The 17,317-nt window shown below is 45.5% G+C and overlaps 2 protein-coding genes across 2 annotated transcripts in view; one reads left to right on the plus strand and one right to left on the minus strand.

The window, feature by feature from the left end:
• Positions 1–4,358, plus strand: arl1 (ADP-ribosylation factor-like 1). Its single transcript, XM_069156611.1, has 6 exons — positions 1–239; positions 822–959; positions 1,500–1,581; positions 1,913–2,024; positions 2,799–2,977; positions 3,219–4,358. Exons 1-6 carry the CDS (start codon positions 236–238, stop codon positions 3,247–3,249), a joined length of 546 nt encoding a protein of 181 aa, XP_069012712.1. The 5' UTR covers positions 1–235; the 3' UTR covers positions 3,250–4,358.
• Positions 4,241–17,317, minus strand: part of utp20 (UTP20 small subunit processome component) — a 26,287-nt gene continuing 13,210 nt past the window's right edge. The window contains exons 28-61 of the mRNA XM_069156608.1: positions 17,097–17,240; positions 16,918–16,997; positions 16,596–16,828; positions 16,349–16,493; positions 16,160–16,247; positions 15,490–15,633; positions 14,676–14,729; positions 14,170–14,322; positions 13,913–14,068; positions 13,677–13,817; positions 13,215–13,352; positions 12,982–13,121; positions 12,731–12,813; positions 11,951–12,279; positions 11,616–11,755; positions 10,949–11,105; positions 10,627–10,725; positions 10,326–10,493; positions 9,383–9,549; positions 9,153–9,300; positions 8,940–9,056; positions 8,660–8,830; positions 8,017–8,148; positions 7,811–7,921; positions 7,565–7,714; positions 7,231–7,413; positions 6,842–6,973; positions 6,254–6,386; positions 5,983–6,164; positions 5,806–5,877; positions 5,424–5,702; positions 5,210–5,336; positions 4,951–5,096; positions 4,241–4,845 (exon numbers count right to left, since the gene is read on the minus strand). Of these exons, the coding sequence (XP_069012709.1) occupies positions 4,690–4,845; positions 4,951–5,096; positions 5,210–5,336; positions 5,424–5,702; positions 5,806–5,877; positions 5,983–6,164; positions 6,254–6,386; positions 6,842–6,973; positions 7,231–7,413; positions 7,565–7,714; positions 7,811–7,921; positions 8,017–8,148; positions 8,660–8,830; positions 8,940–9,056; positions 9,153–9,300; positions 9,383–9,549; positions 10,326–10,493; positions 10,627–10,725; positions 10,949–11,105; positions 11,616–11,755; positions 11,951–12,279; positions 12,731–12,813; positions 12,982–13,121; positions 13,215–13,352; positions 13,677–13,817; positions 13,913–14,068; positions 14,170–14,322; positions 14,676–14,729; positions 15,490–15,633; positions 16,160–16,247; positions 16,349–16,493; positions 16,596–16,828; positions 16,918–16,997; positions 17,097–17,240 (4,998 nt within the window). The 3' untranslated portion in view covers positions 4,241–4,689. The remainder of the gene's footprint in view (positions 4,846–4,950; positions 5,097–5,209; positions 5,337–5,423; positions 5,703–5,805; positions 5,878–5,982; positions 6,165–6,253; positions 6,387–6,841; positions 6,974–7,230; positions 7,414–7,564; positions 7,715–7,810; positions 7,922–8,016; positions 8,149–8,659; positions 8,831–8,939; positions 9,057–9,152; positions 9,301–9,382; positions 9,550–10,325; positions 10,494–10,626; positions 10,726–10,948; positions 11,106–11,615; positions 11,756–11,950; positions 12,280–12,730; positions 12,814–12,981; positions 13,122–13,214; positions 13,353–13,676; positions 13,818–13,912; positions 14,069–14,169; positions 14,323–14,675; positions 14,730–15,489; positions 15,634–16,159; positions 16,248–16,348; positions 16,494–16,595; positions 16,829–16,917; positions 16,998–17,096; positions 17,241–17,317) is intronic.

A 17,317-nucleotide genomic window follows, 5' to 3' on the forward strand; every position in this document is an offset into this window, starting at 1 on the left:
TAAAGAATCTAAAGTACAATTCAAGTTTCAAGTTACTTTGTAGCGTCGTATAAATGTGTTTTATTAGTTCGTTGCACGCTTTAACGGTGTCATTCGTGTGCGACGAATGTTGCGAACCAAAATCGACGCGATAGTTGATGACGTCGTCCAGAGACACGTCAACTACACGGAAGAAGGTTTCCGTCCAACCAACCTGCCACTCTTTTGGTGAAATAAGGAGCGTAGTACTATTGAAATGGGTGAGTTTAAAAAAAAAAAAAAATACTTGGTCAATAAAATATGTATTTCCATACAAGTCTAGCCCGCCTGTGTTGTTGTTGTTGTTGTTTTGAGGCGCAGTGCGACTGAAGCCAGCTGGCTCGGTAGCTGGTTAGCTGTTTACAGTCAATGTCGTGCGCTTCTCGTTTCACGGCGTTTTGGTGTCGGACGTGTTTCTGTCTGATCTCTTCAGCTCGGCCGTTTTACAAACTGGCATCAAGAAGATCAACAGATCAATTCTGTTAATTCCACAATGGTCCCTTTTTTATTTTATTTTTTTACTTTTGATTATTTTAGTGACCCTCGGTGGCGCATTGTAACCGAATATACTCACTCAAGTACACATTCAGGATATTTATACATTATTTGAGTATTTTTTTTTTTTTAAATCCACCACATCTCACTGGCAAATACCTTGACACGGACCGAAGTGATGTGTTCATCCAACAAACCCCAAATACTTAAATTCATAATTAATAAATGATCTAAAGTCCATTTTATATCCATCAAAAAAAAAAAAAACTGTTTCTCTCAGCACTGATTTGTGTGTTTGTGTTCTTCAGGTGGTTTCTTCTCTAATCTCTTCTCCGGCCTGTTTGGCACCAGGGAGATGAGGATTTTGATCCTGGGTTTGGACGGAGCAGGAAAAACGACTATTCTGTACAGGCTGCAGGTTGGAGAGGTGGTCACCACAATCCCCAGTACGCGCCGCTTTCCTCCGACTCCTTATCTCATCCTATTTTGAACTTAGTTGCACGAGTACGATCTACATTCATTGCATTAGAAATGGCATCAACAAGTAATGATTGTTGTGCAGTTAAGAGGCTTCACACGCACCGCTCCGGTTTCTTCTTTGACACACAATGTTTGACTGGAGAGAAACAAGTTCCACCAGCTCAGTGACCATATTTCACTCCGGCTTCAACTCGGCATGTCGAAGCACCGTGTCAGCGCCTCAACAAACCACCAGTGGGCTAATATGAACAAGATTAGTTGTGAAACCAGGAAAGAAAACACACATTTTCTGATTTGTGACCAACATTTATTCAAACTGAAAACAGAATACCATATATTTAACATTCATTTCATCAAATGAAATGTAATTGTCGGGGTGGCTGACTGGTTTATTTCACATAACTGCTGTTAAAATCAATTAGGCCGTGTTTTCAGCAGCCTGCGATGGTAATCAGGCTCCATGTTCTTTGCCCTCACTGCGCCCATTTTGATTTTTCTCTCCACAGCAATCGGCTTCAACGTGGAGACGGTCACATACAAGAACCTGAAGTTCCAGGTGTGGGACCTGGGAGGACAGACGAGTATAAGGTGGGTGTGAAGCAGCAGATGGCGGCCGTGAGAACTCAAATGCATGTGACAAAAGGATTTTTTTATTTTTTTTTATTTTTTTTATATTAACTGTACAGAACTGCAACTAGTTCATCGCCGGTTTATCTGTAACACACAGGTCACATCTGTAGTAACCTGAAGTCTCCTCGTCACCTTTTTAATTACCTATTGTCACATCATTTGAATCTTTCACCATCTCAAAGTTGAAATGTCTTCTTTGTACTGACTAAACACCGCTCAGTCTCTCTTTGTGGTGGACCTCCTCCTCCTCACTGATCTGTTAACCCTTCGATTGGTCTTCCTCCCTCAGGCCCTACTGGCGGTGTTATTACTCAAACACAGATGCAGTCATCTACGTGGTCGACAGCAGCGACCGCGACAGGATGGGCATCTCAAAGTCAGAGCTGGTGGCCATGTTGGAGGTGAGCGTGCTAGTACTTGTTAAAAGTAGTAATGTTTGTTTTTAATTCCATAAATGGTATTTCAATATTTTTTGGAAAACCATGTACTTGTCTGACTACATGTTGTTTCTTTAAAAGTTAATAGCAGGTAATTTCCAGTGGTTCCATTTCAAAAGCTTTCTTTTGTTGTTGTTGTCTTGATTTATATTTTCTTACTGTTAAATGCGTATGTGGAGCACCGAACCTGTTTTGGGCCCCAGATGAGATTAATGAATTCAAAAATCATTTGATGATATTTTTTCTTATGTAATGTTGTTGTTGTTCCTCAGTGGGCTTTTTTTTTTTAGTTGTTATTTTTATTATGTGCTCTAGCTTTTCAAAAACATCTAAAATAGTAATGATGAAAAATTGCTTTCTGTTTTATGGGAGTAAAACCAACCCCCCACCCCCCCCCCCTCCACCCCCCCACCCCCCCAATACATGCACCCAAATCTTTAACAAACATAGACAAGACTGTTCAGTTTACATTTAAATAATAAAATACAATTAAATAATAATAATAATTTAAAACTTCAGAAATCTAGACTGAACTTTAGAAACATTGTAGCATGAATCCAGGCTACAGAGGTTTTAAATGTCCTTACTTTCAAAGTAAAACATTTCAGTGGTATTACAATTTTGATCATAAATAGTTACCACAGCTGTTATCACTTCCTTTTACGCCGATACATTTTCAGACACGAGAGCTCTAAATGTGAACATTTCCTGACATGCTCTTGTGTGCGCGTGTTCCAGGAAGAGGAGCTGAAGAAGGCGATCCTCGTGGTGTTCGCCAACAAACAGGACATGGACCAGGCCATGACGCCGGCCGAGGTGGCCAACGCTCTGGGACTTCCTGCCCTCAAAGACAGGAAGTGGCAGATCTTCAAGACCTCAGCCACCAAGGGCACGGGCCTGGACGAGGCGATGGAGTGGTAGGCTGCTGTACCATACTTATCATATACAGAAATAATAGAAATGGAAGTAAATAATTTAGTTTAGGTCTTAAGAGTGAATAAGGAAAACTCTGCATGATTTTTTTTTTTTATTATCACACAGAAGGCTGTGTCAAGTGTACAGCTCATAAAAAAAACCCTCTAGATTATAGTATTGACTCATAATTAGCACACATTGCACGTTATCTCCTCTTCATGTTTGCTCCGTCTCTGCTCGTAGGTTGGTGGACTCCCTGAAGAGTCGGCAGTAAAAGGCTCCCCGCCCAGTTCTGTGTATGCTCCTGACCTTTGACCCCCCCCTCCCCCCCACACCTTTAAAACCCACCTGAAGCCTTGGCCACGTCCTCCTAACGCCTTTTCAAGCCTGGGACCTGGAAGCAAAGGCTGCAGTAACATCTGGACCGGGCACAGAGATCATGAAGGGTTCTGGAGAGCTGCGAGACTGCAGTGATGGATGGGCAACAGTGGCTATATTTTCCTACAGGGATGCATGCGTTTGCAGAGGTTGTCCACTGACACTCGCATGCATCTCTGCATCTTTATTCATCCGTTTGCAATAGTTTCAACACTGAAATGGATTAAGAAGAGTCGATAAGAGTCGGAAGCATTTATATGCCAGAGAGATGGAGTGAAGCTGAAGAATGATCAGTGTTTGATGGACACTAGATGCAATGAAAAGCCACCAGGGGGCAGCGGTTTCCAGTGAAGGCACAAACATCACCCCGGAGACGAGGACGAGGTCATCACTGAGAAGCTGCTGCTCCTTTACAGCACGCTGGACTGCCATACAACACTGAATATCCATCTTGTGCTGAAAACAGGAACTCTTACTTTATAAACAATCTCCTAACTTCACTATAACAAAAAAAAGAAAGAACCAAAAGAATTTGGCCTCACTTCCTCTCACTAGGTGTTACTGCAGCCTGCCATTTTTTGTACTATATAGTCTGGCAGATTCAATGTCATGGATGTTTTTTTTTTCTCTTTCTGATGATTTGTGTTTTAAATAATTAGGTGGTTCAAACTTTTTTTTTTCCTCCATTGAAATCCTCAAGTGCAGCTTTGGCATATTAATTAGTCATTTAGATACTGAACACTAGCTTTATGCTCAAAGTTTTATGGTTGCATATTTATATCTGCTTGTACAGTGACTCTCAGTAAAGATTGCTCAGTGATTGTACCGCTGGGAAGACGTCGTTGATGTTCAGATCGTGATGTGACCGATGATGAGAAACATGTTAGTTTTTTTTGTTTTCTTTTTTTTTTTAATGAAAAATTTGTACATTTAACTGCACTGGATAGAAATCTGAGCTCAGTCCTACAGTCAGCTCACAGCAGGAAGATAAAACAATTGAATTCAGCTTTGATTTACATGAATCTCTTTAGGGATACAGAGACCTGATGTCGTATTTCTCCTTTCACACATACTCACACGGATGTTGGATCTCCATCACAGAAAACATGGATTAGGTTCTGATCTTTTAGTTTGCAGAGGTGGATTTCTTCACACCTTCTACAAACCGGCACAGTAGTGAAGGATCTGTTTTCTCCTCATCGGCTGTCCTTAATTAGAATATTCTAAAGTCATAAAGTAGCACACGGGAGTCTGGACGTGTCCAGCTGACGCCTCCTTTGAGTCGCTGCGCGGTGTGTCGGCCTTCGTCCCCACCTCGTGTCCTTGACGAACCGGCTCACTGCACCATGGCCAGGTCCTTCAGCGCGTGGCTCCGGTGCTTCTTGGCTTTATATCCGGGCCGCAGGAACTCGATCTTCCTCTTTTTGGCTTCGATTTTGTTCTTGTGCTTCTTGAGCTTCTTCTTGGCGGCGACGTCGGGGTTAGCCACGGCCTGGGAGAGCAGAGGACGAGTGTAAAGTGAGTGACGGGACATGCGATGTGGTTTTTTTTTTTCTTTCTTTTTGCTCCCGTGTTTGTGATGCGGCGTCCGTCCTACCTGCATGGCTCTGTGTCGTTTGCGTGCCACTCGTCTCTGTGAAAACTCCTTCTGGACAGCGGAGAAGGCCAGAGAGAACTTCTCCAGCCCCACTTGTTTCTTCATCAGCTCGATCAGCTCCTGAGCCAGATTCTTCAGTGTTGGATCTGGAGAGAGAAGAAGAACCATCGATGGAGTAAAGTTGATCGCACCTCGTTTGTTTTCCAGGACTTTCACTCTTTTTTTTTTCTTTTTTTTTCCCCATGTTAAGATCCGCTACCTTGATCTGCGTACGTGCTGTCCAGCTCTCTGTACAGAGGGGTGATGATGGTGGTCAGATAGGGTCCGAGCCGGTCCTTCCCCAGGTCCATGGCTATCGCTCCCAGGAACTTAAACACACATGTTCTCTGTGGGAGGAAGAACAAAGAGGGAACGTCAAACCATTAAATTCATCAGGGGGTTAAAAACCAGAAACTCCCGGTTTATTCGTTTACCTTGAGGGGAACTTTGGGAGAATACGCTGCCTCTCTCTTTGCCATCAGAGACAGCTTCTTCATCAGCCACAGGAGGGACGGAGGCCTGTCGTCCTTGTCGTCCTTGTCGTCCTCTTCTTCCTCCTCTTCCTGTTCTTTCTCTTCTTCTCCTTCTCCATCTTCACGCTCCCTTTCCTCCACCTCCTCTTCGTCTTTCACTTCCTCCTGAGGCGAAGTGTCCTGAGACTCGGGGGAAACGAGGTAGATCACCTTGCCGACGAACAGCAGGTTCTTGATCACCTGTGGGTGGAGCGGAAGAGATCGGTCAACCAAAAACGATCTGTATAGCTTGAACTTTAAACTGTAAAGGCGGGTGCAGCTGTTTTTGGTGGGGTGTGCGCACCTGCTCTCCTGACGCTGTGTCGAGGAACTTGGACTGCAGCTGATGGCAGAACGATAACGCCAGCTCTCTCATCTAGAAGTCGGAAAAGAAAGTAAAGAAGAAAGAACGATGAATTTTATTGACTTGATTGATTTTAAATTTGATTTGCACGAGAAAAACGAGAAGTGTCGGCCCGACCTTCCTGTCCAGGTTGCTGGTGATGAAGTCAGTGGCTGCCGACGGAGGTGAAGCGTCACCTTCTCCTCTCCAACGGGCGACCAGCTCCTCCGCCTGCTGAGCTGCAAACAGCTGGCCAAACAGCTGGGAGGCGGTCAGCCACACCCAGCAGTGAGGGTACCGCAGGTGGGCTTCGATGTGCCCTAAATGTGTACAAGAAAAATACACTGCGAGTGAGCAGGTGTGGAATGTGTGGCAGTGATAAAGAAGTGATGTACGTTGGTTTCTTTACCCCAGATGTGGCGGAGTGTGTCGTGAGGCTTGCTGAGCTCCAGCAGGCCGCAGTGTTTGCTGAGTTTGGTGATGAGAGTCAGATAACTGAAGAGCAGCCGGTCAGCTCCTCTCTCCTCCTGCTCCTCCTCAATCTGAGAGGCAGAGTTACAAATATATCAAACTGTTTCTCTTCATTATGGCTGACCCTGACCTCTGACCTCTGCTGATTCAACGTCAATTAATCCCATAGGTGTCGTGCTGCCGGAGCAACGGAACGATGCTCCTGTATCCGTTTCAAATTAAAAGCCCTCTGGAGTTTCAGTGGACAGGAATTTTTCATTTCTCGTCTAAGCTTTTATTTTGAAACATTCGCAGGAACCTCTAGTGACTAAAATCAGACAATAACCTTTTAGCGGAGTAATAATTATGTCATTTTTTTTTTAAATAGCAGGATTCAATTTTGGTTTTATTAAAGCGATGAAAATAAGTGAACTTGCCACCGTAGGAACAATGATTACACAACCTCAGAAACAACGAACTGACTAACTCCGCTACGTCACCTAGTAGCCCTCCACCCCCGACGCCCCCCCCCTCCGTGTTGACTCACGTCTTCATAGTTGTCAGAGTTGATCTCTCTCTCCACCAGTGGCAGCAGGTCGTCCATTCGACGGGCAAACTTCTCCTCCTCCACCTCCACGTACAGACCGCAAATCTGAGCCCCGAGACGCCGCAGGCTGGCCTGGGACGGAGGGAACGCCCACATTTTACATTTAGATACTACTCAAACCGAGGTGCAGAGGCAAAATCATTTAAGACTTTGAAACACGCAGATACTGAATTGCACTCAAAACTGAAACGAAACACGATGAAATACCCAAACGAAAACACCTGAATTATTTTCAGTTAAAGTTCTGAAAAGCTGCTGATTTACTTTCCTTCCTGATGAAACAGTTCGACAGAAAGGGAAGTTTTCGATGCGTTTGACTTGATGTGTACCTTCTCTGCATTCAGCCAGGTGTTGACGAAGGAGAACAGGATGTTCTGCTGGTTCGAGTCCAGCTGGCCGAGCAGCGTCTTGATGGCCGTGGCAGCCATTTTCTTACATCGTGCAGAGTCATCGTTGACCACGACCAGAGCCAGCGGGGCGAAGAACAGACTGCAGTGCTGCAACAGCAGTTTCTGAAGGAGAAAAAAAACAACAACAACACACTCCTTATTTATGCGACACTGGCCCTTTCTGCAGCCCTTCAGTTCATCTGGATAAAACGAGCCGCTTTAGCTTCCGTTTCTTTAAACAGCTGCCTGCTGTCTAAAGGGAAATTTGACCGACCTGAGGGAAAGTCTGGAAGATGTAGGCCAGCATCTCCAGCACAGACTCCCTGCCTGTGTCGTGCTCGTAGTGCAGCTGAGCCACCACAAAGTCCAGGTGTTCTCTCAGCCTCTTGCCCAGTGGGTAGTCCAGCAGGTACTTCAGATAGATCTGCACCACACAGAACAATCTTCTTCAACAAGCTGAACTCCAGGATTATTAAAATATGACTTCCAGTGTGCAGCAGAGGGGACGACATGTTAGTACCTGTCGACAGTGGATCCTGATCATGCCGTTACTGCCGGTAACGGATAACTTGGCCACTTTCTTCATCACCTCCTCCATCTCCGGGACAACGAGCTTCCTGGACAGAATGGCCTGGAGTGTACGTGTACACACACATACACACACACACGTGAACACACAGCTCAGAGGGCCGGGATCTGACTCCACATTTTGACTCCTTTGGTTACCTTGAGCAGGCCGAAGGCGGTGGCCTGACGTGACTGGTCATAGATGTCCTCCTCAGCGTATCCCAGCAGCACCTGCAGCTGTATCTCGGAGATCTTGTTGCTTTTGATGTTCTTCACCAGGATAGTGATGGTCTGAGAGACAGAGAGAAGTCAGGGTTCATCTTCAGTTTATTTAATGAGCTTTCTGGAATTCAAAATTGTATACAATATATTCGAGGAACAGCTCCACAACCAGAAAATAATGAAAATGTGAAAAACTGCCTTCATCCTTTAGGAACATAAACACTTTCTGTCCTCTGATGTGTTGTATTTCTGTGGAGCTACTTTCCTGACAAAAACTAACAAACAAAGTAAACACGGTTTACAGATAAACTAACAAAAACATATAAAGGATATAGTTTTCTATTTTTGTACTTGTAAAACAGGCTGGATGTGTTTCTGATGTGTTAGAAATATTTTGTTTGACAGGTAAATTTCTTATTTGCCAAACAAAATTAATTAGTTTGTTTATGGTGTTTTGGATTTGTAAAACCACGCTGTGTTTGTCAGTGAATTGTAGCATATTTGCAAAACATGTTTTGTTTGTTAAGTTTTGGCACAAAAGTAGCTCCATATACCTCCACAACTACAATTTTTGGGATACCTTGAAGCAGTTCTGGACCAGGTGGTAGTTCTCCCCGCGGGCCGCTCCCGCCTTGGAGTAATCCTTCAGCAGGACGAACAGCTGCTTGGTGAGCTCATCGGCGTTCTGCTCCACGGCTGGAAGAGGGAACTTCAGCAGCCAAGTGAACGCCACCAGAGCCTCCGTGATCACCTGAGAGGGAGCAGACACAGACGGAGGAACAGGGTGTTGGTTGAGGAGGGTTTTAGTTATTCGATCTTCATCGTGATAAACATTCATGCCAGCGTTAAAAGTCTTGTACCTTGACATGCATGGAGTCGAGGCAGTCGAGCAGCAGCAGTATAAACGGATCCAGCATCTCCAGAGTTGAAGCCTCAGACGACGTCACTTTGGATTTCTTCAGACTCAGGTGGAGCAGCTGGGAAATGGACACATGAACGTTTTCAGACATGTAAATCGATTCACCCTGGAGGTGCAAGATGGCGGAAGTCAGAAGACATTTTGTATGCTGCACCTTGAGGCCAGAGTCCACCAGGATGTGCATGTTGGTTCGGCTGCTGACGGGAGCTCTCTGACCTCCTCTCTTCGGAGTGGGAGGCAGCAGCAGGCAGCTGGGAGGAGGCAGTCTGGGGTCGGGGGGAGGCCGAACTGACGCCTTCTCTCTGCGAATACACACACGTCATCGGGGGGGGAAATGGGACAATAACAAGTGATTTATACATCCGAGTGATTTATTGTGTGTACCGGTCTCTCTTGGTGAGCAGTGGCAGGCTCTGGCTGACCAGGCCGTGGCTCAGCAGCAGGATGTCTTGTGAAGTCATGCCAGTGTTGGAGAGCAGACCCAGGACCAGCCGCCGCAGGACTGCAGCCACCCGGTTACACACCTTCAGCCTGGAGGAAGTCTCCAGGATCTGCTCGGAGGCAGTGAGAGGGGGGGGGGGGGGGGGAAGGGTGAGGAGAACTATCAAGTGCAATCCATTCATTTATCTCTCCTGTGTTAACGTTATGCACACTACTGTTAACGGCTTTAACAAACATTTATATTTAAATCAAAATTGATAAATATTCATAGCTTCATAGTAGAACTTGTTAAACAGATGTAATTTATTGAGAGACGTACAAAATATATATATTATAAATGATTTCACTGACAATATTTTATATATTGATGTGTTAAGTTATTTTTTTTGTCCGAAAACCTATTACAGCTTTTTGAAAAAAAAAATAATTATTAATATAATTTTTTTTTTACGAAATTACTGAGCAAAAATAACGGGCAGTTTAAGAAACATAATAATTCTACTGATTGGCTGACAGTGAAGATATGGCCACAGCAAGTTATTGCAATAAAAAGTCATCATTAATCTTAATCTATTGAGAAAGGGTCAAAATAATACTAATTAATTGCCAGTTCTTCATCTTTTCTTTCCTTTTTTAATCTATTTATTTATATTCTTGTATATTTCAATACCAGATGTGGTCATTCTACAAGGTTATTTAGAACAGCTGTATCTCCGTTCTTTCAAAGACAACGGTAAAAAAAAAATACTCTCCAACAAAGTGTGAAAGGATTTTTGTGGAGTCACTTTTTGTCTGATCCAAGTATTATCCTCTGCGTTTGATGACACACGGATTGTTTTCTACTGAAGCGTGTATTTTTCTGTTCCACCAATCAAAGCCTCCTCACCTCCTTCAGCGGCAGTATGAGTTTGGTGATGCTCTCCTTGCTGCAGAACCGGGCCAGCAGCTCGTAGGAGTCCATGCTCTTGCTGTGACGCGCCTCCATCAGCTTGGAAACGATCCCCTTCACCTCCTTCTCCTCGGCCACGGCCCCGAACAGCTCGTTGTTGAAGATCTGATCCGGAGGACAATCGTACCAAAGAGGAAGAAGAGTAACGGAAGATAAAGATGAACGCAGATGAAAATCTGGCTTAAAAAAGTCGACCCGAGACAACGAGGTTTTAAACGGGGAACTGAAAAGTTCTTACATCAATGAGCATGTTCATGCAGGGGTCCAGGTCTCCGCTCTTCAGGGTTGGACTGACGACGGACAGCAGTTGGTAAACTGTGAATGTTAGAACATGGACCTGGATGGAGGGAAACACAAACAGCAGATATTCAGCTAATCAGAGAAAAAACAAGTTTATATTTTCACAACAATGCCAATCTGATCCGCTATGTTTCCTACTTTCTACAAATGTGAAGGACTATTTGGTTAATGCCAGTAATTTGTGCACTGTTATAAGCCTACACAAAACAGCAAATATGTGTATCTTTCTGTGTTGTTTGCGTGTTTGTTTTGGCTCCTACCTGGTAGCCCTTGACCAGGACGCTCTGCATCTCTTTGAGCAGGTAGTGCAGATACCTGCAGCCTAACGTCTCGATGATCTTCACCAGAGTTCCCCTCGCCACGTCTCGTACCTCCTGGAAACGGTTCCTCAGTACAACACAGACCTTGATCAGGATGCTGCATCGCGCACAGGAACGGAGGAAGTGCAAAAGAAATGATCAATCAGATGTCGTAGGCTTGCCGAAAAATACAACAACATCTTAACCCTCCGAAGCAGTTTCAGGGCGATTTTTTGCTCCCGTCATATTTTTCCTCACTGTGGGATCATTTTTGTCAGCAGCAGCAGGTCCTGCATCTCCGTGGTAACAGAACAATCATGGCTACCACAGTATGGAGAACTCAAAAACATCTTTTGGAATTAAATAATTATAATGTTATAATTTATAAAAGAAGAAGAAATGTAGCTGGAATTGTTTTGATCATTTATTTAACAAAAATTTTAAAAAGATGGAATCTGAAAAAAAAAAGCCTTTCAGACCCGCCGGCAGGTTGTGAGGTTCAGAGTAAATATGAAAATGTAACGTGAGCCGGGATAAGTGAACACTAATTATGATGCATCTGTTGTTCACATAAGAGCTTTTATTCCGACATCAACACCATCCTCAGACTACACAAACGGCTGCGTACCCGGGGAGGTTGGCATCCATGATGTTTGGAGGCAGAGTCTGCATCAGTTTGACCATGGCGAAGGCTATCGGTATCCGCGCCACCTCCTCTTCCTTCACATCCTTTGACTTCACGGCCTTGTGCTCCTCGTCACGCTTAAGCTACAGACAACACACACACACACACACACACACACACACACACACACACACACACACACACACACACACACACAAAATTGTTTTTGTTGTCTGTTCTGAAAAACTCTCAACAGCAGTATATGTAGTAGAAGTGTGTGTGTGTGTGTGTGTGTGTGTGTGTGTGTGTGTGTGTGTGTGCGCGTGTGTGCGTCGTACCTTTGCGGTGAGACACTTGTGCAGGCGGGGCAGCACGCTGTTGTTGACAGTTTGCTGGATCGCACTGATCAGAGACTCCAGCTCCTCTCGGCTCTGCGGCAGTCCGCTGGCCACCACGACTGGTTTAGGAGCCACCTCCCCCGTGGCTTTAGTGCTGACCACTTTCTCTGGGATGCCATTTTTTTCTGTGTCAGCAGTGTCCGCTTCCATGGGGACATCGGTGGAAGCAGCCTTACTGTCAATCGCCATTGTTTCCTCGTCATCGCTGCCGCCTGCTTCGTCGGCTGCAGGTTCGTCTTCGTCATCTGCGTCGATGGCGACGCTCGCAGCTTGGCAAAGATACATATTCATGTTACTTTGTGTCATTGATCAGAATTAGCTTGTTTGATACAAGTGGCATCCAAAGCTACAGCCACTTTACTTAAAAAAAGCAACATCATTTCAACTAAACTCTCTTCCCCTGTGCCACACATTTATTTTAGTGTCATCAGACACAGACACCCTAAAAATGGAGAAGCCCAAGATGTAAAAGGGGCAATCAAAAAGACTGTTTCTGTGGCGCACAAACAAAGCAGAGAAGCAACAACCTTCGTAAGTAAGTATCCCAAGTCATGTCGCTTGATCAACATCAGCACCTGAGTAACACGCGTTTTTGAGACCACATGCACATTTGCGATTTTGCTATGGACCTGAAACTTGAGGAGACAGTGCACATCAAATTTTGTGGAACAGAAAGAAGTCACACCAAGTCAATTCTGGTGGTTTGATGAAGTCACTCACCTTCTCTGGCTTTGGCAGCTTCCATTTCTCGACTGAGGGTCTGATGGTCGAAGTGGAACGCGTCCAGGACTGTGACCAGTAAACTGCAGAGAGGGAGGTGAAAGAAAAAGAAGTAAAAAAAACAAAAAAGAAGTAATAGTCAGTTAGAGTTTCTTGAATTAAGGGAAAACAATAAAACAGGTCATTGAAAGGTCGAGAGAAGATCATTAAAAGTCATCCAATGTAATTCAAGCACGTGTAAAGATCCCAACCTGACAGCCAGCTTCTGCTCAGCCTGCGCCGTCTGCAGGATGTGGATGAAGTGTTTCAGGTAGTAGAGGTACTTGGACCAGGTCAGCCTGCGACACACTGCGCCCACCACCTCCACCGACGCTGATGTCATGTTCTCATGCTGCGGTGTGGGAGGAAGGGGACGGGTCAGACACTCAAACGAAAGAAACAACACTCATCCTGCAGTTTGAAACGGAAACAGTGTTCGAGTCACCTTCAGCATCTTTTCGTCCAGCAGGGCCGTCATGGCGTACGGCATGATGTAATTCTGCAGGGAGCGAGGGGTCAGCTGCACCGTGCCCTCCGTCAGCTGCTTGGCCAACTTCCTCAGGGCGCGACCCCGACGGTGGATCTACACGAAGACAAAAAAAACACACGTGTGACTGTGTCTGTGGTGTCAACCAGATACAGAAGGAGACGGAGCGCTCACGGTTCGCCATATCAACCCAAAGCTATTTTCAGGGTGTTTTCACAACCTTCACTTTTAAACTCATATCTTGGTCATTATAGAGGCTAACCATTCATGCTACATCGTGTTTTTAGAGTGTGTAGAGGAGATTATGTAGAATCTGGCAATGTCTGAACCATGTTAGGGGGACACTGTATGATATGTGCTTAGTGCCTGACGGTAAATGCACTTTGCATTCGTCGGGTTCGTCGGGGGTCAATCTCCCACCTGGATGTGCTTCATGTGCTCGAAGAAGTCGGACTCGGGGTCGTTGTAGTCGGTGAGCTGCACCAGGTCCCGGAACTCTTTCTTGGAGGGAAAGGTCTTCACCAGGCAGGCGAGGACGGTGGTGTATTCATGCTGCACACTCTGGGAGGATGAGAGGGGGGGGAGAGACTGCCTCTTTAAACCTGCTTCACAGTTAAACAGGGAGTTTAGTGGCTTCATGTTAAGAGCTTCCGTACCTCCGTCTTGCTGCGGAGCCCCTTGTGTACAGCGTCCAGGATGGTGTGTTGCACTACGTCCTTGTAGATCTGCTCTCCGGCCCCGACCGCTGCCAGCTGGGTGATCACTGCAGACAGACACATGTTGGCGTTGTCTCCCAGCGACATGTCACCAATCTGCACCAGAGGAGTGACGGAGAGAGAAAAGATTAAACAAAAAAAGTCTTCTTAGGCTGTAGCTCTTAGTATAAACACTATTGTACTGTATATCTACTCACCTCAAATGTGTGGAAACAGTTGTACATGATGGTGCTGATGTAGTCCAGGTCCAGAGTCTGCATGTCTCTGACTCGCCTGGCAGCTTCTTGGAAAGCCGTGAGACGCACGTCAAAGTAGATCTCGTCCAAGTGTCGACTGTCGAACGCGTTCAGCTGGAAGCAGAGAACAGCAGGTTTGTTGTTGCAGTTTGGAGCACTGTGACTCTGCAGAGGTTACCATGGAGACCTCTACAAGCTTTGGATAAAAACTCATCTCTGATGTTCTTCATGTAGAATGTTTCTATAAACCGGCCGACGGTTGACTACTTCAATCAACCCTCTTCTCATCTTCCACTCTGTGTTTCTACAGTTCGCCCAGACACTCAAGCCACAGCGGGTTTTTTCCCCAAACAGAATGATACCGGAGTGCAGTGGAGATAGGTCTGGCTATGTACGGCTGTAATGTTCCTCACTGATTTAGTAAATAACAGTATAATATTTAATGTCAATGGCAACAATGAACTTACCTTTGTTGCTAATTCTGTGATATATGTGAGCGAAGGTTCCAGATCCGACAGAGTCTGAAAACAGAGTAGCAGAAAGAGGGAGTTAAAACATCATCTATAGGAGTTTGACTGGTTCATAATTGGTTATACTTTGGGTCAAATCAATGTGCAAACCTCCGTATATCACTGTGATAACTCGATATGGATTAATAAACTCATCTGTGTCGTATTTAACATGTCATGTCAAGCTGCTAGCAAAAGTGACACACCACCTGGTCAGTGCAGTGTAACTAACAGCAGAAACTACATCTTTGAACACATTTTAATGGTCCCATATTGTAGAAAGAAGGTACTGATGCTCTGTAAATGCAGACGGCTCGTAGTCGGCAACTGTGCTGTTTGGACTTCTGTAACTTTGTGATGTCAGAAACGTTCCCTCACTTCATACGTCCGCCCTTAGGAGGGACCAATGTGACACTTTTTATGTGCAGTAAAATACTGAGCGGTTATTCTGTTGCGTAACTGGCGAGCGACGAGACTGAGGAAAACCTGTGATTGGCCGGGACGTGTGTCACTCAGAAAAGAGTCAGCCAATCAGAAGCCGGGGTCAGTGCACCTTAAAGACACAGAGACTAAGCAGCCTGTCTTGTAGAGCTCCAGAAAGAAGCTGTCGAGAGATGTAAAGCTATATTGAGATGTTTTTTGGTAATTAAAACCCCCAAAAATATCTTCTTATGGATATTTAGACTATAAATAAAACGGGTAAAAGTGTCAAATATGGGACCTTTAAAGTACAAACACAGTAATCCCTGTAAACAGCAGTTCTGTGTTGTACCTGGAAGACGTTGGTGAGGGCCTGCCTGGGCAGCTTGTTGTGAATGACGGAGAAGAGTTTGCCGAGCGGCCGCAGGAAGGAGGAGGGCTGCACGCACTGTCGCAGCAGGTTCTGTACGGTGGCCAGGATGTCAATCTCTGTCTCCTGAAACAAACACAAAGTTTAAGTTGAGCCTCCCAAGCGCTGTGTTTTTAAGTGTAAAATCACCAAACAGCATGGTCCCAAAAGAGCACACAGAAAGGAAACCAAATAATAGAAACCATATTTAGAACAGTAAGGTTAAAAACAGTAGTGTCCCAGGCCTGGAGCAGGGTGACTAACGGCTGGTTTATGTAATAGGATCGTTTTCCCCCCCGATGGAGACCTGCAGAGTCCGAATTCAGTAAATAGAAGAATACATCTGAGTGTCTTTGTCGTTTCTCTCTCAGGCAGCTTATCACCCATCTGAAGGTGTTTGCCAAATTCACCAACCCTCGCTCCCTCTATCAGGAGAGCAGCCTCAGGGAGCTCTATGATATGCATACATACACACACACACACACACACACACACACACACACACACACACACACACACACACACACACACACACACACACACACACACACACACACACACACGTCACTCTGTATCCTGACAGGTTTGTAAATAATGAAGCTGTCAGTCTCACTTGAGGGTTGTGGCCTTTCTGGAGATAAGGAAGCAGCAGGCTGATGAGCACCGAGCTCTGCTCCTTGTCGCTCACAAACCGGCTGACCCTGGCAGAGAGAGAGAGGGACGTATCCAAACATTATTTGAAGGAGACATAGTAAACTCTACCGTATCTCACCTTTAAATAACCAGCCGACAGTGAACTCACTTGGAGAGGATGTTGAGCTCTTTGGCTACTTGTGCCCTGAACTTCTTCTTCTTCAGTCGGTCTGTGTTGCGTACCACTCCGCTGAGGTAGCGCAGCAGGGTGGAGATGTGAGGCAGGAGCAGTCTGGAGCCTTGAGTTAATGAGTCTGGAGGAGATACAACAAAGTGCACATTTAACTGTAACCAGGGGCAACAACTACCCGGAGATTAGCCTCATTTATTTTCATCTTGTTGTTAAAGCTGCTGACCTGTGGTGAGAGCGCCCTCTTCAGGCCGCGGGAACACACAGCCGTTGACGCTGAGCTCAGTCTCGGCCTCTGTGGCTGCAAAGTCTTCTGTGGTTGCCAGAGACTCGGCTATGTCCATTACCATGGCGATGGTCGCTGGGGAAGCTTTCTTGGCCGAGAGGAGGGCGAAGACATTTAACAGGACGTTGCACTCTGGGTGGTCCGGCCTCTGGAGGGCCAGGAGGGGGAAGAACCTGAAACACAGGGAAACAACGTCTTTGTACGTGCTTTAACTCACTCTGGATGAAAACCGCGACATGATGGGGACATTACAGACGCTGACCTGGCATTTTTGCACCACACATGGATGAGTTTGAGCAGAGGGGTGGGGGAGTAGGGGCTCTCTGTGGGGAGGCGACACACCTGCACGAAGAACAAATGATATCGTATAGGTAAACGGGAAGTGTCTGGACAAAGCAAACACATACAATACAACAAAAACAGTTGTTTTGAAATGTGTACCTGAGGCCAGACGATGCCCTGAAACACAGCATCCAGCTCATCTGGGCTGAAGCTGTACGAGTCAAAGCCATCAAAAAAGTCTTGGATCCTCATGATACCAAGTCTCCTCAGGTTCTTAAGAGGACTGATGCAACCTGCTCGCAGCTGAGAGAGTACATATGAAGGACTTTAAATATTTACTGTACAAAAAAGGAAAGACGAATTAATAAAAGCAACCAAAT

The sequence above is a fragment of the Embiotoca jacksoni genome, unplaced genomic scaffold (genome assembly GCF_022577435.1).
Source record: "Embiotoca jacksoni isolate LCO1_2020_lvr unplaced genomic scaffold, fEmbJac1.0.p SCAF_21, whole genome shotgun sequence".
Classification (NCBI taxonomy): domain Eukaryota; kingdom Metazoa; phylum Chordata; class Actinopteri; family Embiotocidae; genus Embiotoca; species Embiotoca jacksoni.